The 26,030-nt window shown below is 43.3% G+C and overlaps 2 protein-coding genes across 4 annotated transcripts in view; one reads left to right on the top strand and one right to left on the bottom strand.

Annotated features, from left to right (window-relative positions):
• Positions 1-2,566, bottom strand: part of KIAA1328 (KIAA1328 ortholog) — a 171,254-nt gene extending 168,688 nt beyond the window's left edge. The window contains exon 1 of the mRNA XM_088155962.1: positions 2,497-2,566. Within this exon, the coding sequence (XP_088012088.1) occupies positions 2,497-2,548 (52 nt within the window). The 5' untranslated portion in view covers positions 2,549-2,566. The remainder of the gene's footprint in view (positions 1-2,496) is intronic.
• Positions 2,567-2,728: 162 nt separating this feature from the next.
• Positions 2,729-24,771, top strand: TPGS2 (tubulin polyglutamylase complex subunit 2). Of its 3 annotated transcripts, none has more exons than XM_088156610.1 (8): positions 2,729-2,888; positions 7,342-7,421; positions 15,357-15,444; positions 16,812-16,943; positions 19,009-19,122; positions 20,788-20,948; positions 22,603-22,863; positions 24,123-24,771. In XM_088156610.1, the coding sequence occupies exons 1-7, from the start codon at positions 2,816-2,818 to the stop codon at positions 22,828-22,830; spliced, it is 876 nt and encodes a 291-aa protein (XP_088012736.1). In that variant the 5' UTR covers positions 2,729-2,815; the 3' UTR covers positions 22,831-22,863; positions 24,123-24,771. The 3 variants fall into 3 exon arrangements, with proteins under 3 accessions (XP_088012736.1, XP_088012735.1, XP_014750332.1); XM_088156609.1 differs by having other exon boundaries at positions 23,049-24,771; XM_014894846.2 differs by having other exon boundaries at positions 22,603-24,771.
• Positions 24,772-26,030: the final 1,259 nt, after the last annotated feature.

Raw genomic sequence — 26,030 nt, 5'->3', positions numbered from 1 at the left:
TGGAGGCGGAACAAACTCCGCTTTGTGGAGGCACTGTGCGTACCCTCTTTTCAAAAAGCACCAAGGTGGATTGAAAGTCCGAGTCTGGATCACAGCCCAGCCCAAGCAGCTGTGTCAGCACAACCCCAACAGCAAGCTGCAGGGTACTGAGAAGTGTATGCTCAGCTCACACTGCTTCAGGAAACAAAAAACTTCAGCATGGGCAGTTCCTGCTCAACTGCCATACGGTTAATCTGCATGTCAACACATGGCTATAGGAAATAAAACGGTCTGCACAAACAACATCCTGCTTTTAGAGTGTGCCTCTGATATTGCCAGCTGTTGTGGATAAATTCCTAGTAGCAGGATGCAAGGACTAGTCAAAGCTGTCACTATTACTCTCCCCACCTACCAGGACGACTCTGCTGGTGAAGCTTTGCAGCCCAGTAAAACAACTCAAAGTTAGAGGAGACTACCTCAGTCAGCTGGACTGAAAATCACAATGACTCAGAGACTGATTCATAAGCAACGTCCTTGCCTCAGAGTAACAGACTGGGGACAGCACCACTATTAACCTTTTAACATTGATCTGCTGCCATGTGCCTCCCAAGACTGCCAGTAAGGCAGGCATAGCATTATAAACCTTGTACCACCACAGTTAAGCTCAGTGCCACAGCAGAGAGAGGCACTGGAGAAACTCAATACCTGGATACAGCTCCCCTATACAACCTGTGCTGAGTCGATTCAACAATGATGGAGAGAACTTCAGTTTTCCAAATGTATTAAACCAATCTACCAAATTCTCCACCCACTCCTCTTTTTTTGAAAGCATACACTACCATTATTTTTAAATTGTGCCATGCGCTTCTATAAGAATTTCAACTTTTCCAAGATCCAGAACTGCCTATTCACCAAAAAATGCAGAATGGAAATGGTTGTCAGAAAGAATTTCATTCATTGGAATATCATGATGCATGAGGCCACTGCTGGGCTCAAGAAACCGTATTTAGTCATGGGAAACAACGTATTAACTGTTAAAAATAGACCGCCAATGTAATGGCATCACCACTTCCACAACTGAACAGAGTAGTGACAGTGTGGCAATAAATCCGGTATGTGCCACACACCTTCATCCCATTCATAGCACAGAAAAAGTTGTAGACAATCTTTTTTACTTTATACAGATGGGAAATTATAACAATGTGCTCCCTAAACAGGCCGTGGGATAGTTGGCCCATTTCACTTGCACATTGTCCCAGTGGATGTGCAGTCAAATAAAAGAACACACACACATACATATTCTTCTTTCCAATCACTTCCATTCGATGCTGAAATCCCACTCTCAGTCTGACTAACAGCAATGCCTCAAACTTCTCATAACTTAACTAAATGGTGAGTTTCCAAATTCCCACCAGGCCAGACTGTCAGTTCTACCCCAATGACTTCAAGTCGCTGAGCCTCCACTCAGCCACACAAGCCCAAACACCAGCAGCAGCTCTTGGTCCTCTGAGCCACACAAGCACATCTCTCCCTAAGCAGGCTTGTACAACTCCACAGCCTCCACCCATCTACATGTCCAGCCTCACGTAGTCTCCCACAACAGGAGCCTGCAGGTCCTCTGCAGGTGGAACCACCCCAGCCTCACTCTCATCCCTCACAAACAGAGCCCTGCAAGTCCCACATGGGCTGACCCAAAATGTTGTGCTTATAGTCAAGCTCAGGTGCCACTCACAAAAGGCACATCACCTCCCTGCTCAGCTTCTAGCCTCAGTTTTAAAGAATCACAGAATGAATGAGGTTGGAAAAGACCTCGGAGCTAATCGAATCCTGCCTATGACTTGACACCACTGAGTGCCAGGTCCAGTCTTTCCTTAAACACCTCCCAGGACAGTGACTCCACCACCTCCCTGGGCAGCCCATTCCAATGCCCAGTCACCCTTTGTGTGAACAAATGCTTTCTAATGTCCAACCTAAACCTCCCCCGGAGCAGCTTAAGACTGTGTCCTCTTGTCCTGTCATTTGCCACCTGGGAGAAGAGCCCGACTGCCACCGGGCTACAACCAACCTCCTGCCAGGCAGTTGTAGAGTGCGATAGAGTCACTCCTCAGCCTCGTTTTCTCCAGGCTGTACAATTTCATTCTCTCTGTTGATTCCCTTACAAGTTCCCATAAACTCAACGCAATTTCCCCACTTCCTATATATTTACTCGCCCCGGGACTTCACAGCTGGGTCACACTGAAGAGAACTTACTACCATTCCTTCTCTCCCATATCACTTTTCCTCTGAAATCCCACGTACCCCCTACAAATAAGTACACACTCAATCCCTCTCCCAAGGCCAAGCCCTCCCCACATTCGCCAGCGGAGTCCCCACATAGCTTCTGCCACGGCCACAGAAGCCCACTCGACCCACAGCGCCGCATCGGTTCCACGCCAAAGCCCCCGACAGGCCGCCCCACACGCCCCAGGCTGCCTCTTCCGCCGCTGTCCCGTCACACCGAGTCCCAGGCAAGGATACAGCCCCGGCTCCAGCGAGCACCTCCGCCCACACCGGCGGCCGCCGCCGCCATCTTGAAACAGCCGCCACTCCCCGCATACCCCCACCGCCCCTCCGACTCTCGCCGCCCATTGGTTGTCTGCGCCGGAGGCACGCGTAGTTTTGCGGGGCATGCCGGGAATTGTGGTCCTCAGAGCGCTGGCTGCCGCCATGGGCCGGCTGGGGCACGGCCCGGAAGAACTATTATTCCCAGCGAGCCCTGCGGCTACGGGGCAGTAGGGAGGACAGAAAGGCTTTGTTCTCTGTCGGGCTGGGCAGAGACAGGAGGGTCCCGTGTAGGATGGAGGAAAAAGTCCCCACCGGTATCAAGCCCTACCTGGACAAGCTCACCTTGGGCGTCACAAGGATATTGGGTGAGTGGCGTAGAACTGCAGCCCCATGGGGCGGGGGCAGGCCGGGGTCGGGGGGAGCCACCCGGTTGTCACGGCCCCTCTTGTGAATCGCGCAGCTGAACAGCCTGTGCACACACAGACACACATCCTTGTTTCTGGAAGCAGCGCAAGGAATCCCAAATCTCTCGACTTGACGAGTTTCATAAACATCAGAGAAGGAGAAGGTGTTGTTTTATGAAAAATCATGGAATCATTGAATGTTAAAAGGTGGGAAGAGGCCGCAAAGGTCATCCCGTCCCAACCCTGATGCGATGGGCAGGGACTGCTTCCACTATCCCAGGTTGCTCAAGGCCTTATACATCCTGGCCTTGAACACTGCCAGGGATGGACATCCCCAGCTTCTCTGGGCAAAGCTGGCAGGGTCTCACCACCCTCAAAGTAAAGATTTTCTGCCTAATACCCAACCCAAATTTCCCCTCCTTCAATTTTTATCCATTGCTCTCTGTTCTGTCACTACAGTTCATAATGGAGTTCCTCTCCTGCGTCCCTGTAGGCCCCCTCTAGATATTGCAATGTTCCTATGAGGTCTACACACTACCTTCCTGTGTAAATCGTAACTAAATTTGATCTTCTGTGGTAGCGTGGGGTCAGCAGGAAATGTGCCCCATGAAGGAGAGTTCCGCACAGTGTAGTGTTCTGGTAGAAGGCTGACTTGTAAGTCTGCTCAGGATCAGATCCCCATAAATAGTTGCCCTGCAGCTCATTCCCACATTGTGAGACTTGTTCTACGAAATTCCCTGCTTGCAATTTCCAGGTTTTGCTCAGATCTTGAGCCTTTTTGCCTTTCATCTCCTCAGCTCCCTTTGAAGTTCAGCAGGACTGTAAGGCATCCAAAGGAAGGATTCTCAGACAAAATTTTACTCATATCAGCAGAATCACAAGGATTTGTGCAAGTATTTGTGTGTGCAAAGGATTTCAGCATTAGACCTTTCATACCTCAGCAGCACAGAGCACAGGACTGTCTTATTTGTGAGGCTGGAAATCTATACATCTATCTCAAACCATGTGTGCAACAAGATTACAAGTAACAGTCTTGGAATTACTTCCTGGGAATTTTAGAGCCAAAAGTGAACTCTGTAATTATCTCACCCCATTGCAGGACAGTGAGTTTCACCTAGTAACCTCAGTGTATCTATAGTTGCTAATGGGTTTGGATAGCTGCTCAGACAGATGAGATTAAAAGATCAGGGTTAAATTCTTTCTTTGAGCTTCAGTGAGGACAGGATTTCACCCTCAATCTCTGATCAGTGTTGTCATACTGACTTCTATTGAACTTCTTGAGAGGGGGGTTGGGTGGACTGTTTGGTTGTTTGTTTTGTTTGTTGAGAGGTCAGGATTATCTCTACTCTGTGAGTGAAACTGATGATGATCATCATAGCAAACGCTTCTTTGAAGTAGCTCTTTTTAAAAATTACTAGCCCTGCCCACATTTTCACCACCTTCAGGTGTGTGAGAGCTGTGAGATGTGAACTGTGTCCAAATGTCATGTTGCCATATAAACTCTTTTGGGTCGGTATGTTGTCTACACCAGCACGACATGGCAATGCAGGCATGGCTCTGAAAGTCCTGTAACATACCTTAAACGTGGAAGGTGTTTCCTGGTTTGTATTTTCATGTTTTCCTCTCTATGTCTCTGACAATTTGTATTGTGCAGTGCAGCAATGTCCGTCACAGTGATGTTTTACTCCAATTCTTTTCTCTGTCTCTTCACACCTTCTGGGAATTTGGCACATTTTTTCCAAGTAGTCCAAGGCATTTCAACTGCGCCACCGAATTAATTAGAATTGCTTAGGTAATTGGGAAACATTACCAGTCTGTTCAGTGCATGTTTCTTTCAAATAACAAAGGGCATCTCATTCAGAACAACACCTGGCTCAGTATTTAATACTACTAGAAACTATCTTACTTTAGATCTTTTGGAAAGTCTCAGGAAGTCACTTGATATTTTCTGCTTAATGTAAAGTACAATCAGGCCTTGTTTTTTTGGTTTGGGTTTTGGTTTTTTTTAACAGTAGTCTCTATGGAAGTCCCTACAAGAAGGGATATTTCTCACAAGCATTGTGGAGGCTATACCTTGAGGGGAAAAAGGGAGAGAGAGATCTTTCCCATTGCCAGTATGACTCATTTTGCTGAAGTTCCGTGACTAATAGAAAATTCCAGAAAGATTTATTATTCATAATTAAGTCAGAATGGAAGGTGTTAGCTCTTCTAGACTGCCCAGGACAGAACCATGCTTCACTGTTAGCACTCTATTAGGTAAGAATGTAGTTATTTAAACATTTTTAAATTATGCTCAGAATTTAGCCAACTTACAGGCAGTATTAGCAGTACTGTAAAGACTGAAAATCCTGTGATTTCCTGCTTCAGCTTTGTGTCACACCATTACATTGACTGTTTCGATTAATACTGCTAAGCATTTTTGGAAGCTTCCAGATTAAATGTCCTAAAAATAGGGCAGAGTTTACTATGATCTTGATTCATATTAATTTATAGGGTGGAGTCTGAAGAAGTTAAGCTTTATCATGTATCTAGGTGCCATTAAAGTGACTTCTTCATTTCTTACATCTGGAAGGAAAAGCAACACATGGCAAAGTTAACCCTAAATGTTTAATGGAGCTCCTGTCCATACCTATGCACATCTGTTAAACAAGGTCTTCAGTTTACCCACAGTATATTTTTAATGTAATATTTGGGCTCTTAAGATGAGATTTCTCTTTCTTTTGATCTTGGATTTGGTTCAGACCTCTTCAGAAGTTGCATTCACTCGTTCCTAGACATCTTCTTTGACTGATACAATATTTAATCTTCTGCCATCCCAGCCAAGATGTTGTGCATGATGAATTAAACATCTCTGCTATTTTCTTTGATCACAGAAATAACAATTACTCTGTTATTATAATCTCCCCAACTTGTCATAAGGTTTGCATAGCTTAGATGGAAAAGACCAGGCATGTAATTGATTCCACTCTCTTGTTCAGACAGCTTAAATTTGAGCAAGAGACAGGTCGCTCTGCCTTGGACCCACCTACCAGAAGTGAAACTTGCTGCAATATCAGTCTTCTGTATGTTGAGGGTGCCCCTTGGCCAGACAAATTTACCTATGTGACCAACTATGATTTTTTTTTTTATGTCTTTAACTTGGAGTTTGTTTTTCTGATGCTGTGTTTTATCTTTCCAATTATCTAACAATGTACCAATCAATATTTCCAACTGAAGTGAAGTTCAGGCTTCCTGAGAGCCACTCCCCCACCAATAGAACAGACAAGGACAATGCTACTGATAGAATTAAAAGCCTGCCATTGAAGATAAAAAACAAACCAAATCTCTCTAGTGCCTGCTTTTCCTGTCTGGTGCACTGTGTATGTTTTACCAAAAAGCAATTGTAATGTGTGTGACTGCTTTAGGGGCCAATACTTTCACAGCAGAGCCAGTCTTGAAAGCCCTGCATAGTTATCACTTCTATTCCCTGGCCCTGTCTGCTGGGCTTGCAGTTCCCACAAAAAGTTAGTTGTCTTTCTGGACTTGATCCAAAGAGAATTATCTCAGTGGGAATTATTTCAGTTGGCTGTGGATGAAGTAAAACATTATAAAATAATAAGTGTAAGGGAGTCTGTTCTGCCATCACACACCTGAAAGCACCATGTGGATTAGTATCTTACATTTATATAGCATTCTTTCCCGTAAAATATTCAGAAGATTTTTATAGATTGATACAAGTTCAAGGCTTGTAACAAATTTTCATGTGTCCAGCTGAGGTTCCAGACAATCGATGTTTCCTCGTGCAGATCCCTTCAGCAGGATCAGGTTCTGTGTCTTTTCAAACCCACTGAATCCAGAGCTGAAGTGTGCCTGTCCTTGTGGAATAGGCTTGTTAGCAGTTCATAGCAGCACTGCACTGCATCTTGTCCCCATCTGAGGATATCCTACCCAACAGAAACCATAGGGAATGCTTACAAATAAAGATTCATCTCCCTCTAAGAGTTTGCCTCAAAACCCATCACTGACTTTTTTTCATGAAACCTCTGCAAAAGATCACACCTTGAAGATAAATGGTATGTGCTTGTATCATAGGATCATGGAAGGCGCCTTAAAGATCATCTTTTTCCAACCCCTCCCACCCTGGGCAGGAATGCCACCCACTAAATCAGTATATGTGTAGATATATTAGATATATGCATATATATGTACAAAAAAATCAAAGGATAACATTTTGTGCAGCACTAGACATCCTCATGCCAAGACATGCAGAGTATAGTTACAGACAAAAGAAAGTGACTGCTCAGTCACCAGCACAATGCTTGCAATCATTAATGCCTTTTCCCTGGCTGTCACTCAAATTAATTTGCAAAATTGTCTGTTTCACAGAATTGGCATCACCCATGCCAGCTGAAACATGCTCTTCTTTTCCTTTCAGAGACTTCCCCAGGAGTTGCTGAAGTGACTTTTGTGGAAAAGGAGCCAGCTGAACGCCACACAATCGTCTCTTGGGAGCAAGTGAGTGTTTTCCTGAGAAAACTGCCGTGCGGTCAGTTTGAATGTGCAGCAGCCCGTGGAGAATGTCAAATGCAATGGCAACCTTGTGTTTATGAGACAGCTTGTTACCAAGCTTGATGTAAAATGCAGCCTAAACAGGTGTCGTTGGGTTTTTCTTAATCAGTTATCACTCTTCTAGACTGTCACATGCACCTTATCTGTTAGAGAAACATCATCAATGTGGGTACATTCAGCATGACAGCTCTAAAAGGAAACCATGTAACTGTAGTAGGCAGCTACAGTGGTGACTCAGTGGGGAGCAAACATTTTTCTGACTCAGGTCTGAAAACATTTTCCAACTCCCTTTCAACAAAATGAAGCAGTGCTTGAATGTCCATGTCCATTAAAGGTAAAGATCTCAAACTGGCAGATAACACTGAGCTACCCAGTTTGTTCCAGTTATCTGTTTCTCTTTTTAGTCTCAGCCATTCACTTCAATTTCTCATATCCCTTTCTTTTACCTCCTCTTTGGCTACCTAACCCAATCTTTTGACCAGAGCTTGTCCCATTGCCTGTTCTAGAAGACTGTGAAGGACACGTGCTGTCTTCACTCTGCATTATCTGACTTTACTGCATCAGTCTGTGATCAGAGGGCTCCTGAAAACTCTTGTGTGATTCTCACGGGCAGAGATGGCATTTTCATTCACCTTTTGGAATATACATGTCTTCAATAATCCCGTGGCCATGGTGGGATAACTGCTTAGTAGGTATTGCTTGTGTAGGGATGGGACAGTAGAAGCTCTCTGGCCTTTGAAGGGGACATGGCAGAGGATGGAGTTGAGTGAATCATCCTCCCTCTGCTCTAACCCTGTCTGTGGCCTCAAGCAACTGCTCCCAGAGATTGCTCTAGTTACCACTGCATAAAATACCTTCCCCTCTGACACCTTGCCATTTACTGTTTTTCCTAAACAGTGAGGAAAAGTCTTACACTAGTTTTGGTAATGGCCTATTCCAATTAGTGACATTTACCGAGAGTATATATTATATATATATATATATATTCCAGGTCAAAATGTATGTGGTATAAACCTGTGTGTTACCTACTGAAACTTGTCCAGAACTCAGCAATTGTGGTCAGGGAGAAATGTCCTGTTTTTCAGGTTTGTGTAAACTGATTCTTGGTTTCCTGTAGCTGTTGTTCAGGTGTCAAGTTAACTGAGCTGGAAAGTTTGAGGCACCATGACTGTAAGCCAGCTCAGGTCTGGGAACACACAATGATATTTGCTCATTCTTCTGTTGAATGTAGAGGACTGCTTCTCCTGGACACAGTGCTCATTCATCTCATTTCAGGTGCTGCTTCTGCTCTAAACTAAAATGGGTTTATTTCAAAACTGAACTATTCTTGTAAAGCCAAACAAATGCTGTAGCTGAAGCACTTCAGCTTCAAGAGAAGTGTAAACAAAATTTCAGTTCCCGCCCTCCCCCACAAACCAGCAATGGACTAAGTCAATTGCAGAAGTAAATATTGACAATTAAATAAGTACAGTTGAGTTGTACTTCTAATAGTGAAGGATATGGCTGTCTGTTTCTTTGGTTTTAGTTCCAGTTGCATTGACAAATTAAAGCTCCCTTCTCAAATTGAAAGGTAACTGGATTTTTTTTCCTTTTTTTTTTTTTCCTTGAGCTCTGGGGATGAAGTGTAAATCTAACCCAGTCTACAGACTTGCAGGACAAAGTGTGCAATGCACTCAACAATTCACAAAGCCGTTCCAGGATTAATTTGCACCTCGTTTTTCCTGAAACTTACCTTTCTTGAATGCGTTTGGTTTTATCGGATTTTTGGCCACTAGGTGGCAATACTTATGCACATAATAATTTCTCCATGGCTGAGATTTTTAACAAGATTTTGTCAGAGTGTATTTTTAGCTTCCCTCCACATCTTCGGTTATAAAACTATTTGCAGGACGTTTTCTGTAGTGTAGGGAAAAACTGGTGAAACTTTTCCCAAAGTTACATTATTTTTCCCCCAACAACTTCTCTCTCTTTTGAAACTCACCAAATAAAAGCTTTATTCCTTAGATTATTGTTTAATAGAATCAGTTTTTCCAGTCCTATTTCAGTTTTGCAAGGAAAGATTTTTTACTGAGAAAAAAAATCCAAGTGTTCAGAAGGTCTTAAAAGAAAATCTACGTTTTAAAAATTATTAATTAACATATTATTTTTTTCATGCTGTGTATATACATTTTTTTAACCATCAGCCATGTTTTCTAAATTGTGTTGTGCCGCGTTTGTGCTACTATGTAACTGGATACTGGATACTGCTTTGAATTCTTACTTTGTTGAGATTAAAAAAAACCTTTAAAATCTTAAATCTGTTGAATGTCCCTTGGCTGCCATGAAGCTTTGCAGGAGAAGCTGAGCGTCGTGATAGGAGTTAGTGCAGTAAGCGGGAGAACAGAAGAGATTTTTCCCAAGGCAGAAAGAGCTGCTAAGTGTGACAGTTCAGGAAATCGGGCTTGAAATCACTCCTTAAGAATTTATTGGAAATCGGCACACTCAGAAAAATATTTAAGGTATACAATTGCCAAGTGTACATGGGTAAAGCATCACTTCCCCAAAAATTGAAAGCAGTTCAATATATTTTAATAAAACCAGATAATTTTTTAGTGTTCCCTAATATTTGAACCTAAAAAGATGTTACCTTTTCTCCAAGCAAGAAAGAAAAGCAGTAGAAAAGGGAGCAGAGACAGAGTTACCTATTCACCAGAAAACCAGTGATAATAACTGTATATCATCCTATGAACCCTTTCCCACTTCCACTCCTAAAATTAGGCTGGCAGTGGCCCTACTCTCCTCCACATGCAGTTTTTAGAAATAGATGTTACACTAAAATACTGCTAGGAGGCACTCTGGTGCAATGTCTGAATCACATTTTCTTTTTGCCTCAACTAGAAGAAAACTGAGTCACTCACATAATTGTTTTGGATTTCAAAAAATAGAAAATTGCATTTTGTTAGAGGGACACAGAGGTACCTAAGACCATTTTGTCTTGTCCTTCTCACTTGTTACTTGGGAGAAAAGCCTGACCCACACCTGGCTTTCAGGGACTTTCAGTACCTTTCGGGTGGTAGAGAGTGAGCAGGTTCCCCCTGAGGCTCCCTTTCCCCAGGCTGAATTCCTGCAGCTGCCTCAGCCACCCCTCCCAGACCTGTGCTCCAGACCCTTCCCCAGCTCCATTTCCTTCTCTGGACACTCTCCAGCACCTCAGTGCCCTTCTTGCTGTGAGGAAACAAAGCTGAACACAAGATTCCAGGTGTGGCCTCACCAGTGCCCCCAGCACAGGGGGATGGGCACTGTCCTGCTCCTGCTGGCCACAGTACTGCTGACACAAGCCCGGTGCCATTGGCCTTCTTGGCCACCTGGGCACACTCCAGCTCATGCCCAGCCGCTGAAAACCAGCACCTCCAGCTCCTTTCCCTCTCAGCAGCTTTCCAGCCACCCTGTCCCAGCCGGAGCTGCAGGGGGTTGCTGTGACTCAATGGCAGGACCTGGCACTTGGCCTTGTTGAACCTCACACCATTGGGCTCAGCCCATGGATCCAGCCTGAGCAGATCCCTCTGCAGAGCCTCCCTGCCCTCCAGCACATCCACACTCCCACCCAACTCGGTGCTGTCCTCAAAGTGACTAAAGGAGCTCTTGATTCCCTCACTGAGATCATCAATACAAGTAACAGGGCTAGCCCCAGAACAGAGCCCTGGGGAACACCACTAGTGACCAGCTGCCTGCTGCAAGTAATTCCACCGGCACTCTTTGGGTAGTGGTATTTTTTCCAGCAAACAGTGCACCCATCTAAGCCAGGAGCAGCCAATTTCTCTGCGAAAATGTTGTGGGAATGGTGTCAAAGGCTTTACTGAAGTCTGGGCAGATGCATCCCCAGACTTTCCCTCACCCACTAAAAGGGGTGTTATAGAAGGACACTGGCCTTTCACAAGCCCATGCTGGCAGGGCCTGATCCCCTGGATCTCTTTATGTGCCATGTGATGTGCACTCATGATCTCCATGAGCTTCCCCAGCACCAAGGTCAGGCTGACAGGCCTGAAGTTTCCTGGTTCCTCATTCGAAGCCTTACAAACGATGCAGGAGCCTCCTGAGTTGTTTCCTCTCTGCTGTGTAGTGTTTCCAGAGCACATCTGGAATGTCATCCTCCTTGTTTCTACCACATCTCTTTTTGACTACAAATATGCACACAGGGTGTGCATCTTCAGCAGTCATTTTTGGCGTCCTTGTCCTCCCTTAGCCAAGCCTGCCATCCCTGATCCCTGTGAGCACAGGATCTACCCACCCTGAGCTTGCCTTACGGTTGTGACTGTGGAAGAGGTGGGGACGTAGATCCAGCAGGGCCAGCACATGAGGAAAGCTATGTTTCTTCAACCTACATAATGGGGAACAGGCTGGAGGACTTTTGGGAGATAGATAGTGTTTCTTACACACCATTCCCCCTCTTGTTAAGCTTTATAACATATTGAAAAACTGGCTGCACTACAATATCGTCAAGAGAATTTTTAAATCCTGTCCTCTGTGGCAGGGGATCAAATCTACTCCAGCTCCAGAAAATCCAGATGATCTCCTGGGAGGCCCCAAGGTCAGATTTATTAAAGGTGCAACAAGATGTTACAGAAATTATCAGCATTCACTGGCAGCTAGGACAAACCAGTCCGGAAACAGGAAGGACATGAGGGAGAGAGAAAAGTGGCTGCTGATGTGGTCTGATACTTGGAAACCCTGAGAAGTGACATGAATGCCTTCCTTCTCTCCCCAGAAGCTGGATAAAACTCTCTGATGCTTTTAGAGAAGTCTTTCAAAGGCTATATGTTTTGATTGCTTTTGGTTTGTTTATATTTTTTTTAATATTTGCTTGAGAGGCATTGTTTCAACAGTGTCTCAAGTGAATTGCCTTATGTCAGGGTTCTTAGCTTTGGATCCAGTTCTAAGCAGGTCCTGGCAGCAGAAATCAGATTCTAGTATTTTTCTCTTTACTCAATGGACTGTGTTTTCTTAGGAGGCTATTTGGAGATAGATCTCTGTTGGAGATACAGGTAACAAACAAAAGGAATAGACCCCACGCACCATATTAAGCACTTGGGATATTTTGTTTTATGAGCTGATGAGTGTAACCAGATAACCGGAATGAAAACAGCTGCTTGCCAGGGCTGTGGTTAAGCCAATTCTGACATGTTATTTAGGAACAGTGGGGCTAAATGTCATTTAGTAGTATTTTATAGAGCTGGAGAACACAACTTTGAGAACTGCCAGTTGAGCAAGAGGAATACAGACTTTGATAAGTCATTTTTAATATATAGTGGCTTGTTTCTCTGACTGCTGTCAGAAGATTACTGTTCTGATGTCATATGGTCGTGTGAATAAGCAGAATATGACTGAACAATCAATCCTTTCCATCAGATGAGAGAAGTGGGTGTTAATGAAGCTTTCTATTTACAGGCCTTTTCCTGTAGACCACAGACCTGCTCTGGTACTGCATTTTCTACCCATATATTTTGCACCATCATTTGGAAACTCATGCACAGGGACATAGTTTAGAGAATCCTGAAATAAATTCAGAGAGCAGCCATCTGGAGAAACATGCACATCTTGATCTTTTCCAAAAGGAAGATTCAGAGCAGAAAACCTATTCAGATGTGATTTTTCTCTTGTCTTAGTCAACTGTATTTACTAAATTGGAGTGTGCCTGAGTTGCAACAAGATTTATCTGGATACTACAGTCGAAGTTTTAAAGTCTTAGATTTTGTCATCCCTTTGGATCTGGTTCTCCTGCTCAGAGAAGAATACCTGCTGAAGCCAGGAGACCCATTCACATACGTGTTTTTACTGCTGCAATGAATTAGATCGAATTGGGGGATTTGAAAAAGTCTTATGCAAAGTGTTATGTAAACTTTTGTAGTCTCCTGAGGCTTTGTAGCAGGTTTGTAATTCTTTCTTCATAGTTTTAGCCATAGTCACTGTGCTTACAGGTACAGCTTGAAATTGGAAGTGATGAAAGCACAGCATGAAATTGTAAATATTTAGGACTGAGGAGAACCGCAGAAGAAGGTGTGTTTGTTAAAGGCATTTGAAGAACTTCAGATATGTCCGTGTGGTTTACTAATTGCCTTAAACTTACCACCAGGTCCTCAGCCATCAGCAGACTCTTGTCACAGGATGGCACATTCTTCTCAAAACAGCCTCTGCAGTGTCAGGTTATCTGCTTTAAGACCTGTGGACCCTGAGGATTTTCTCTATCTGGATTAGGAAAGCTCTGAGCTAGTGACCAGGCTGCTTGATGAGGCAAGTGACCTCCCCTATTGCAAGCTGCAAAGCTATTAGTGTCTGAGACTCATCAGTAGCAGTCAATCAGCATTAATAGATGTGCTTTAAAAGTGAGTTAACAAGCACAAGGTTGAGGGCAGATTAGGGGGTCCTACATAGTGTGTACTCCCCAGTTTAGGAGACAGAAACTGTAACAACCCAAAGAAAGTATCTGTGAATAAGGTTTTAACAGGCAGAAAGGCTGTTCTGGTCCTAGGGGAGGGAGGACATATGGACAGAATGAGACCAGCACCTTCCCTTGCTGAGCCAGCAGCTGATGTCTAGAGGCAGCACTGCAGCTGGATGCACAGCTGGCAGGTTGCTCTTGCTGGATAGATACATTTCTCTTCTCTTGAGATGTTAAAAATTCATGCCCCAAGTGAAGCAGAAGTACTTGAACTGCATGTACATCGTCCTTTTCCTTAGCTCCTGGTTGCTAGAATATTCTGTCTTTATTTAATGGAACTTTTCCACAAGGAGAGTCGTGCAGCCCTTGAACAAGTCAACGTGCACAGATTGTGGAACCTCCATCATAGAACACTCTTCTAAGTTTTGTGGTCTGATTCTTTTGGAATCAGAGTGTGGCTATTGTAAATTTGAACTCACTGGAGTCAATCTGGTTTTTTCTCTAAAACAGTTACAAACAGACCAACTCCTTTAGTCATGCTTGTTGCTTGTGTTATTAAAACTGTAAGGCTTCCATCCTGTTTAATTTTATATACTTGACCCTTCAGCAAGTACAGAGGGTCACTGGTCTGCAGCCAGTCCTGTCTGCAGGAGCAGGGTCTACAGATGCCTGTAGCTCTTCGGGCTTTTTTTTGTTCCTTCCTTGTATTTGCAGCTTAACTGAAGAGTCTAAGTTAAGAAAGACTCCTTCCACAACCAAGGTATAAGAGAAGTGTTCTGTTTTCTAGAAACTTGAGCTCACTGGGATTACTTTTTTCACTGGTGGCTCAGAAGGAAGCAGACTTAGGAGCCCCAGCCATGCAATGAAGTTTAAGAGGGATGAAGCCAGACCAGCAGGTTTGTGAGTCTGGCTTTGCATGTGTTTGCACACATACTTTTTGTTAAGTGAAACATCAAATTTACTTGAGTATGTGCAGCTTTTGAGTATATGCTTCTTTCACCTACTTGGAGCTGAAATCCCTCGGAAGAAGGGAGTCATGGTGCTAATATTGTACATGCTTTAGTGGAACAGGTAAGTTTAGTCTGATTTCACTTAAAGCAAAACCCTGCTCTTTTAAGCCATATGTATGAAAAACCCGATTGTTCTGATTTATGTGAGTTTGAAGTGGCTGCTAATCTCAAAAGGTAGTACGATGCCTCAGTTTGGGAACAATGCTGTAATAATTTTGTGATGACTAACTACTCATTGTGAAATTTTCCCAAGCTACCTTTGTTTAGACTAGCAGAGTCCCAAGAAATATGCAGTTTTCTCTCAAGGCTTTAGAATGAGATATTTGAACTGATCTGAGTCACCTTGGAGTTAAGCAAAAAACTTGGTGGCAAATATTTCTGTACCAATTTTCAGTTGTTCTTAGGGTTTGAGGCATGTTCTGCATTTTCCCATTCCACTTTGATTGTAATTTGCAGAAAAACTCCTGTGTATTACCTGAGGACTTAAAGAACTTCTATCTGATGACTGATGGCTTCCAGATGACCTGGAGTGTGAAGACTGATGGTGAGTCCCTGTGTTCCCCTCCACTGACAATCTCAATTCATTGCAGCCAGTCCTTCCTTTGCAGAACCTCTTTAATTTCAAACTAACTTTCTGCACAATCAGTAGACATCTCTCAGGGCAAAACCTACTGCTTGCATGTTCTGACCTCCCACAGAAGAGGTACATACACTGAACACTGGCAGGAAACTAATTATTCTTGACATAAATACTGTTCTGTAATACACCAGCCATCTGTTGACACTCGGATTTAGTGTGTAATTTAAAACTCATACCTTAACTCACTCTGTAGTTTATGGAGAGAGAAACAGCTGTAGCTCATGATTCCATCATAAATTAGTAGTAAGAGTCACCCTTTGATAATACTTCTTTCTCATTAAAATGTGTATGTACATGTTAGAGCCTGATTCCGCTTTCCACCAGCTAAAGTTCAGGCTTCATTTTCCATCCTTGTTCAGCAAAAATCAGGTAGTTCGTTCACTCTGCAGCTGTTATCCTGGCTCCCATTGCCTTCAGGCTGTGGACACTGCTCACTTCTGGAGATGGGTGTCACATGCAGGGTCTTCCTCACGAAATGAAGTGACATTATAGAGATAGTTGACATCAGTGCTTTAGCACCTGCAGTGACTCCCATCATGTTTCAAGTGGGGCTTGCTGTGTTATGACCTCTGAAGAGTCTTGTTTTCAGGGCTCACAAGTGCACAGAGGCCATGGCTGCTGGTACAACTGTCTTGTTTGAGAAAACATCCAGAAGTGCCTTCTGACACCCATCACACCGGCATGTTGCTGAACGGGGTGCTTGCTGCCTTGATGTCTGGTAACAGTCTAACCTCTCAGAAACACAGACAAGTGACAAGTCCTGTAGGATTCTTTCAGGAGCACCCACTGTACTGGGTGCACTGATAAAATCCTCTGTGGCAGTAGGAGCCAAGAGGATGTACCATGAACAGGTACATGGAGTGGAAGAGGACAAGCTGCCCAGTAAGCTATGAGTCTGTGGAGTGGTTTATGATAGGAAGGGCTGCAGCAGAGAAAAGAGCTTTGAGGAAGAGGCTGTAGCTGAAATCCTGTAGCCAGGAATTTTAATTTTTCACAGGACTGAGCTAACAACTGCAGCACAGTCCATGCCAGCAGAGTAATTCTCATACCTTTACAGCTCTGAGAATGTGTTGCATCACACGTAAGTGGCAGTCTGTGTTTGAAAAAGCCTCACTTTCGCTCTTTCAGAGTCTTACTTAGGTTAAATGTCCAGGTCTGCTGGGTATAAGCATATATCGCTTCATCCCACAGAGGCTGATGGGTGGAGGAAAATAAATTCTTTCCCATTCTCTCCTGACACTGGATGTGGTTAATGATCAGTGTTGTTGCAGATACCCCAATGCCCCTGGGCTCCATGGTGATTAACAGTGTCTCGAAGCTGTGTCGGCTTGGGGGTTCCTCTGTGTACACTCTGCCTAGTGCTCCAACTCTTGCTGACCTGGAAGATGACACAGATGAGGAAGGTAAGGCACTGTTAACAGGCTAGAAAACCTGCTCTGTCTCATCTCTTTTGTTCTATTACTGTTAGGATATAGCACAAGATATGTGGACCAAAACACTTTCCACCAGACCAGGTTGTTCAGAGATTCATCCAGCATAGCCTTAAACATTTCCATACTTGGGACATCCACAGTATCTCTAAGCAGCCAGTGCCAGTGCCTCATCACTCTCATAGTAAAGAATTTTTTCCTAATATCTGATGTAAATCTGCCTTCTGTCAGTGTGAAGCCACTCCCCCTTGTCCTGTCACTACATATCCTTGTAAAAAGTCCCTCTCCATCTTTCTTGTAGGCTCCCGTCCAAGTACTGCAAGGCCTCAATTAGGTCACCCTGAAGCCTTCTCTTTTCCAGGCTGAACAAACCCAATTGTCTTAGCACCTCAGCTATTCCTCATGGCAGAAGAATTGGAACAAAATGACCTTTAATGTCTCTTCCATTCACAGCAACAGAAAAGGTAGATGGGGATTACTTGGTCTAGCAACCTGGTCTAGAGAAGGGTGTCCCTGTCCATGTCAGGGCAGTTGGAACAAGATGATCTTCAAGGTCCATTTCTAACCCAAACCATTTTGTGATTCTATGACTCTCTGTCTCCTGGGCTGGATCTATTATGTATCTTATTAGTTCCCTACAGTCTTGGCAGGTAGATCTGTATGCTGTGAATGTTACAGGGATTAGTGTTATTTTCATTCTCTTTTAACAGCCTGTTCTGCCTTTTCCCTGTTTAAATTTCCACCTGAGCCTTGCTCCAGCTTCCAAAGTTTTTGTGTGCTTATGGTGTTAGAAAAGATAGGTTTTGTTTTGGTAGTGAAAAGACAGCTGGATTTGGAAAAGTAACTGGTACATACATACAACTATAAGGTTACCCTGGAACACATGTTCCAGGATGCCTAAAAATGCTGAATGCTGCTACTTGGAGAGAATAAAAAAGAAAAAGAAAACCCACTCATTTTGTCAGAGCTCTCACAGTCCAGCTGGAAAAATCAAGAGGATAAGAACACAGCCAGGTGTCACACCAATTTCTTCAAAGAATGCTATTTGATTTCAGTCTTGTCTCTGCATCTCTATAAGCTCTTCTAGCTTCTAAATGTGGCTGAAAGTATTTTTGGATATTTCAGTTTGGCTGCAGTCCTGATCTTCTAGCCATTGTAATGAAATGCACCAAATTCTGCTTCTATTTAGTGGCTTAAACCTTCATTGATGCATTTATAAGGTACAATGAGAAAAAATTACATCCCCACAGAAGTTGACTTTCATGGAAAATTCCTCTGAAGAGTACAGGTTTTATGTCCCACTTCTTCTTCAGGTTTAGGTTTCAAAATTGCATTTTGCAGGCATTTGCAGCTATGCAGTCTCAAAATCGTATTGTAGAAATGCTCAGTGATGGCTGAGGGTCACAAGTTGAATAAGAGTCAGATCTGGTTGTTGAGAAGGATGCTGATGTCACACTGGAATGAATGGAGAAATGTATATCTCTGCAGTTTCATTAAAGTCTTGTCCCAAGAGAAAAAGAATAAATTGTTCTCCCTGTCCTCCTTAGACAAAAATAAATCAAGACAAAAGAAGGAATCATATATACAACAGAAATAATGGGCATCAATTGTCGCAGGGAAGATTCAGGATCCATGAGGAAAACTAAGTGATAAGTGATGTATTTGGGTTGAGTGCCTAGAGGCTGAGCCTTCTCTAACACTGGAGAACTTTAGAAAAAGATTAGACAAACCTCAAGAGTGACATCTATAAACCTTGTCTTGCTTAATGCCAGGGAGGAACTAGAAGTCACCTCATCTGATTTTGAGTCTGTGGTTTGTTTTCCTAACAGAGATGAAAATTTTTCTCACTTCTTCTTTTTTTTGCTTGGTTTTATTTTAAACATAGGGAACTTAATCATTTCCAAGAAGTATAAATACAATAGTTTGATTCAGTTCTTTGTCAGCTGATTTATTAATGTATAAAACAGATTGACTCGTTGCAACTGAGTGACAGTCAGTATTCCAAACATATTTCATAATTTTTTTTCCGTGGTTTCAGGTAATGGAGACAAACCAGAGAAGCCACACTTTGATTCTCGTAGTCTTATCTTTGAATTAGACCCATGCAATGGGAATGGGAAAGTCTGTCTTGTTTATAAGCATGCTGAACCAGGTAAGACTGGAAAAAGAAAAGTAAGCTATCACTTGTGGATTGTAGCTGGACGCCACACGTGGAGAGTTAGCTCGTACTTCTGATCTTCTTTGCAATTTGTAGGTGAAGCTTTTACTGGGGTGTTCTGTCTCCACTGAAGTCAGAAGCTAAATCTTAACTAGATCTAACATTTTCAACCCTTTTAGTGCTGGAGTCTGGGTTATAACTTACGATTTCTGTGTGCATAGAAACAGGGAAGTATTCACATGTGACCTACAGAAAATTGTGTTGAAATAATACAGAGCTCCACTAATCTGCTTACTTGCATGTCTTGGAACAAAACCATTACATTTTGATGAGAAATAGTATAACACTGCTTAGAAACAATGTGTAGATGGTAAAAAAAGCTGAGACAGAATTAGACTAGGTCTTCCACCTTGTGCATGGATGCTGGGCTTCCAGGTGCTAACTAGGCCAAAATGTGGCAGGTAGAGTTAATGGGAAAGTGAGAAATGGGAGCTGAGCTGTTTTTTCTGACAGATACAGAGATAACTGTTACTAGCGAGAGAGCAGTGAAACACCCAAGGCAGTTGTAAAATAGTTGTCATCTGACGCAGTGCACAGGTCACTAGATGTATGGTGTTACTGTGTACAGCTGTGCAATATACAGGTTCATAAGAAAAATCTTGGGTTATCTTGTGCCTTTCATTGGGTGTGACTACAATTGCCATGGCAGGAAGTTCTTGTCCACTTCCCTAGTGATTAGTGATTAGTAATTTCAGCACATGCAGTGGATAACCTGGGCAAGAGAAGGGAGCATTGGTCACAGGTATCAATGTCAACGCATTGCTGAATGAGTGTTCAGCATCTCAGTCTCCCAAGAATATAATTTCTTTTTATGCTACAAAGGATGTCACCACCAGAGAAATATTTGATCACTGTGGAAACATTTTGCAAAATGTGTTTTTGTTGGCAGCACACACTCCCATGACTTCCAGACTCTGGACTCTATTCACTAATATAGTAATATAAAAATATCAGATGACTGATAATTGAGTTAGTTGTTTTTTATTTTGTGGGGTGGATAAATGTTTGCCATAATTGTACTTTGAACATATACTACAAAGTTGCTGATGTCCAAGAATATTCCATATAGCGTGTCACTCTGAGGTTGTGAAGGAACAGCATTGCACTCACTGTCCAGCACACAGCTAGTCAAATACCCCATGCAGTGACTGAACACTGACTGATTGGTAGGGCTGTAACAAAAGGTTATAGCAAATAGGACTAAATAGCAAATAGTCATCACATCAGGCTGATAGCTGGTCACTGGTGGGGTTCTGCAGGGCTCCATCTTGGGCCCACTGCTCTTCAATGTCTTCATGAGCAGCTTGGACACAGGACTGGAAAGAGTTCTAAGTTTGTCAATTATACTAAATTGGAAGGAGCTGATGTCTCCCTTGAAGGCCCTGCAAAGAGACCTCAACAAATCAGAGAGATTTGCAACCACCAACCATATGAAGTTTAACAAAGTCAAGTTTTGGATTCTGCACTTGGGCTGGAACAAGCCTGGGTGTATATAAAACAGCCCTTCTGATGAGTGTGTTGTGTCTCCCACCTGACAAAGGTAGGAATTAATCTTAGTACTGTAGAGCAACAGTGTAACTTGTGGTTTTTTTGTTCTAGTGGTCTCCCCAGACACAGAGATCTGGTTCCTGGACAGAGCTCTGTATTGGCATTTCCTCACCAAAACCTTCACAGCCTACTACCGCCTGCTCATCACCCACCTGGGTCTCCCACAGTGGCAGTATGCCTTCACCAGCTATGGGGTCAGCCCCCAGGCCAAGGTAGGACAGCAGCATCCAGCCTGTCAGTATCCTGCATAAATTAAGACTGGAAAAACATCTTCCCACCTTTTGGCAAGCTGTCTGTCAGCTCAAAGGGGCCTCCCTGGTGAGCCACGGAAGAGACCACAAGTTTTTTTCCCGTAACGTGTTAACAGTCATTTGTTTCACGATAATTGGAATTCACTAATATTGTGTTAACCCTGCTTTTCTCTCAACAGTTCAGCCTTGATACAAATTATGCCCAAGAAAGGGCAATTTAAAGTCCTAGAGGTAGTTAGAGAGGACCTCTACATAAAGTCTTGTGAGCATTCCAGTCGCTTATTATTATTATTAAAATTAGTATTCTGCCATGCCAAAATCCTGCTATTAGGGGCTTCTGCTGTTCTTATGTGTTTGACTGGGCCTTCAGCCCTATCCCTGCCTCCATCCTGTGGGAGGTCACGGAATGGAGCTGATGGTCCTACTGAACACAGCTCATAACTCAGCACAGTGTCAGTGCACCTTTGCAAGTCCTGTGTGTCCTGCACTTCACCCAAACATGACAGCTGTCTTAACAGCATGAGATTCCCTGGTCCTATGTGCACATGGGAATTACTAAAGTCACCCCCTTCCCATCAAACAGGGGCTGTAAAATTTGGTTCTTCTCATTCCTGATGCCTTCCATGTCACACTGTACTGGACATTATCAGTCAAGGCTGTGTACGTGGCAGTGTGCTCTGCCTTTCTGTAACTTCCCTGCTATAAATATTTTATTATGTTCAGTATATTTGCAAACCTTAAGAGGAATCATTCTTATATTCCCTAATCATTTGCAGCCCCTGTTGGTTAAAATCCTCCTAGTTTGTTAATCATTATCATTTTTAAAGGTTTTTAAGGGAGTATATAAAAGCTGTTTTTCACTAAGCAGTACATTAATAGATTATTATCTACATTTTGGTATTGATATTCTGTTTATCTCGTTCAACACTTTGCTGATGTTTCACTGTGATTTGTAATTCCATAACTACTATAGTTTTATTTCCTTACTTTGTTAATGGAAAAATGATACAAAAAAAAATAGTTGAGAACTGTAGGGCATAAAATTATGGTGTCTGGTGCAATCAAAAAACCAAATCATTATAGTTATTTACAGATCGAAAATCAGAAACAATAAGACAAACAAACAAAAAATTCTTTGTGTAAGGAGTTAAAAAAATTCATTATTTTATGTGTGAAGAGAGGGAGGAGGGTTACATTTTCAGAAATTCTACTAGTTGGTTTTCAGTTTATAAGCACATTTAAATTCCAAAAGTTTTTTAGTCCTTTCTGCTTATCTGAATCTAAATAAATGTGATTTAGTTTCATCCCCTCCTTTTGCTTTTCCTCCTGTTGTGTAAATCAGGATTCACTCTTGATAGGAGTTACACTGCAGGAAAGGTGGTGTTAGGGTTGTGTCTGGCACTCCTTTTCCCTATCTGGAATGCAGTTCCAGGGCTGAGGCTGTAGCCATGCCTTGTGTATCCTTATCACAGGCACTCTTCCAAGTCCTGTAAACTGCAAACTGATAAGTGGCGTAGGATTAAGATCATGTCTTGGGGAAGATGGGGAGCAAGGTGGAATTGTCTGACTGCAGTTTGAATTTAACCTGTTCCTTCCCCACCATCCTGCCTTTCAGCAATGGTTTAACATGTATAAACCCATAACCATCAACACTGCACTCCTGTCTGAAGAAGCTGACTCCTTTGTGAACAAGCTGGACCCCAATAAGGTATTTAAAAGCAAGAACAAAACTCCAGTGCTCAAGAAGAAACCACCTTCACAGCCACCAGGCTCCCAAAAGAGTCACACGAGCACAACATCTGCCAAGACATCCTCAGTAGCTGGGAATTCTTCAAGGAAGTGAGCCCGCCAGAACTGACCCTGGATAACATTTGCAGTAAGTTTTGATGTTTTCTGCTGCAGAGTCTTAGTGGTTCAGACCAAGTTCCTTGTGCATGAATAGATGTGCCCATGGAAAACACATTGCAGCTCTTGCATGAAATATAGCTGTGATGTGGATGTAGTTCCTGGAGACTGTTAAAAAAAAAAAAACTTGATACAAGTTTCTTCTGCTACTTGCAGCATGTACTTTTCAGAGGGCATGAAGAAGCCTTTGATGTCACTGCTCCATAAGGAAGCTTTTGTACAGCTGCAGCAGTGAAATGAAAGCAAATGTAATTCACTGTAACTTTAACAGACCCATGCTGAAGTAGAGGGTGTGAAGATGTTTCTACCCTGTCCTTTGACAGAAAACTGTCCTGACCTTGCATGCTGTCGGAGCAAACTGGAACCCACTAAACACAGAATTATTTTTCACTCCAGATAGAATCAAACTCTGCACATCCCTGAGTTTCATCCAACTTCTGCTCTGAAATTCATGGTACAACGGGACTCAGGACTTCATATCTCTGCATTAGTCTAGTCACATGCTCTGCATCCCAGACCACTTTTTGGCCTTTGTGCTGTATCTTTTCAGATAGTGACATGATTTAAATAATGCTGAAGCAGAAACTGCAAGATCCTTTATTGCCTCCCTTTTGTGGGAACTGCTGAGCAGAGAGTCAATGGTGTTGAGTCTCATCAGCCAGGAGGACCCCTTGGTTTGCCACACATTCATCTGCAAAGCTCACAATTGAAACAGACACATTTCAGTTGGGCAGGATCTCACCAGGGGCCACTGAGATCCTACTGCCTTAGAAGCCCCTGATGCTGTTTTTTGTACTGTAAGTTTTCAGGTTAGAGCTGCACTTTAACCCATTCACTGCTGGTTTTCAGTTACTCCTCTTGCTTCCATTCTTTTCCTATGCTATTCTGTCTTCCAAATATGCTGGAATCACGGTAGCACCCAACACATTTTGTGCCTGAATATGGAAATTGAAATCACTGTCTTCAAGTAAGCATTGACTATGTAAACAGCATCATCTCTAATTTTTGAAACCACCACGTAATTGCATGTTGGGGGTTGGATTGTTCCCCTTTTCTTTCTGTGGAATTTCTCCCATTGTTATGCTAAGTAATTGTGGCTACACCTTGAAACGACAGATAATGTTCTCTCGTAGGGGGGTGGGTGGAGGGGGAGGAGGGGAACCGGAAAAGGAAAGGTGGGATGGGGGGTCTGGAGCGGGGCTCTCTCTCTCTCTCGCTTGGCTCCTGGAGTGGGAAGACAACCTGGGCTCCGCTCTGGCATCTCCCCCTGCCATCCCAGCACTGAGATCCACGCTCCCTGCCGTTGGACATCGCTCTGCTGCTCTCCCACCTCACCCTACTATCTCCGGACACTCTGCTGAGCACCACGACCGACACCGTGAGGGGGAGTCACTTTCCCATCCCCTCTCACCCCTGGGCCGCGGCCGCCATCACCCAGCCCTCTTCAACTGCGCGGGACCTGCCCTGCCCCCACAGCACCGGTAACAGCACAGGGAGACGGCCTGCGGCCAGAAGGGACTGGAGCGGAGCTAGACTGTTCTGTTCTGTTGTCAATTTTATAGCTGTTGTTGTTTTCTGCCTTCTTAGATACCAGTAAAGAACTGTTATTCTTATCCCCATATCTCCTGCCTGAAGGCCTCTGATTTGGACCTAAAATAATTAAAAGGGAGGGGGGTTGCACTCTGCATTGCAGAGAAGGGGCTCCTGCCTTTCCTTAGAAGATACCTGTCTTTCAAACCAAGACATTGCATAAGACAAACCTACCTCACAGGGATGTTGTGAGGCTCTCATGAGTTATTTGTATGGCCTTCAGAAAGATTAAGCCATCCTGTAAGTGCTTAATAGTATTTTAATAAATATTTGAATATTTTCCTCCAAAGTGATTGGGTATTTGAAGATGCTTTGGGGAGCACATGGACATGGGATGCAAAGATGTATGGCAAAAGCAGTGTTCAGGATGGATTGTTTGGGGTGTTTTTTTAATGCAGTAGAGAATCTGTCACTGAGAAGGGATGGGTTACAGTGGTTTTAGCTAATCCCTCTTGAGCTATTAAGAAATTCCCTGTTAATTTCACACAGGCCAAAAGACTGCACTGTGTGGAAGCTGTTCTACTTCTGTCCTGCAGTCACTGTACAAAATCTCTGCAGCCATCAGCCCCTGCTCAGACGTATTTTGCAACTTCCAGCACTGCCAAGGCCCCACCTTCAAATGCTGCATTGCCTGGCAGCTGCTCTGCCATCCCCAGAGACAAGAAATCCTCTAATGCACCCTCTCAAGCCCATGTGCATCTTGAGACAGGTGAAGATCTGTTGTAGCTGCTCTACTGATATAAAGTGAGCTCTAATAAGAAAGCACACATGAGTACTTCCCACCCAACCCTACCCTATGCCATAGCAATAGCTCAGTTATCCTTTTCATATTGGGATGGGAATGATCATTACAGCCAGTAAATGCCCTTTTCTGGAATTCTGTGCAGTGATGTTCTGTCACTTCCTAGTCTTGGAGAGCTCTGTGTTGTTTATTCATGGCACCCAGTCCTGGGACTGCAGTTATGTGCTTGACATACATACCATACTTGCTTAAGCACTTTCTAGAAAAGTTAAAACTGTTGTCACTCTCCTGGGAGCAGGCAGCTTCTGATAGTGTTCTGCTTTTCATCCAGTGACAGCTTCAACTTGTAAGGCTGTCACAAGCCCACTTCCTCATTCAGATGGAGATAACAGAATTCCTGCAGCAGTGGGGCAACCTCTTACATTTCTCATGCATTCAGAGTAGAAAAAAAGTATGGAGGGAGGGCTGTTTGTTCAAGTTTTTGGAGACACTGTCACAGAAGTTCTCTGACTTCTTTCCTGTGGTGATAGTTGGTGTAGCTCAAGTCTAGAGTGTCAGTACACACATTCTTTGATGTCAGTGTGTTCCAGCAGAACTGTGGCAGGATTCAGGAGACTGTAGTTTAGTAATTTTTTAATGCTTCCTGAATGTTCAGATTAAAAAAAAAAAAATTCAAAAACAAAAAACAAACAAAACAAAACAAAAACAAACAAAAAAAACCAACCAAACAAACAAAATCATTAAAAATCCCCAAACAACCCAACAGGTTCTTGTTTCTATTTTAGACTGTCCTTGTTCTTCTCTCT

The sequence above is a fragment of the Sturnus vulgaris genome, chromosome Z (genome assembly GCF_052056855.1).
Source record: "Sturnus vulgaris isolate bStuVul1 chromosome Z, bStuVul1.hap1, whole genome shotgun sequence".
In the NCBI taxonomy this organism is placed as follows: Eukaryota; Metazoa; Chordata; class Aves; order Passeriformes; family Sturnidae; genus Sturnus; species Sturnus vulgaris.
This window is presented reverse-complemented; position numbering and strand designations above follow the sequence as displayed.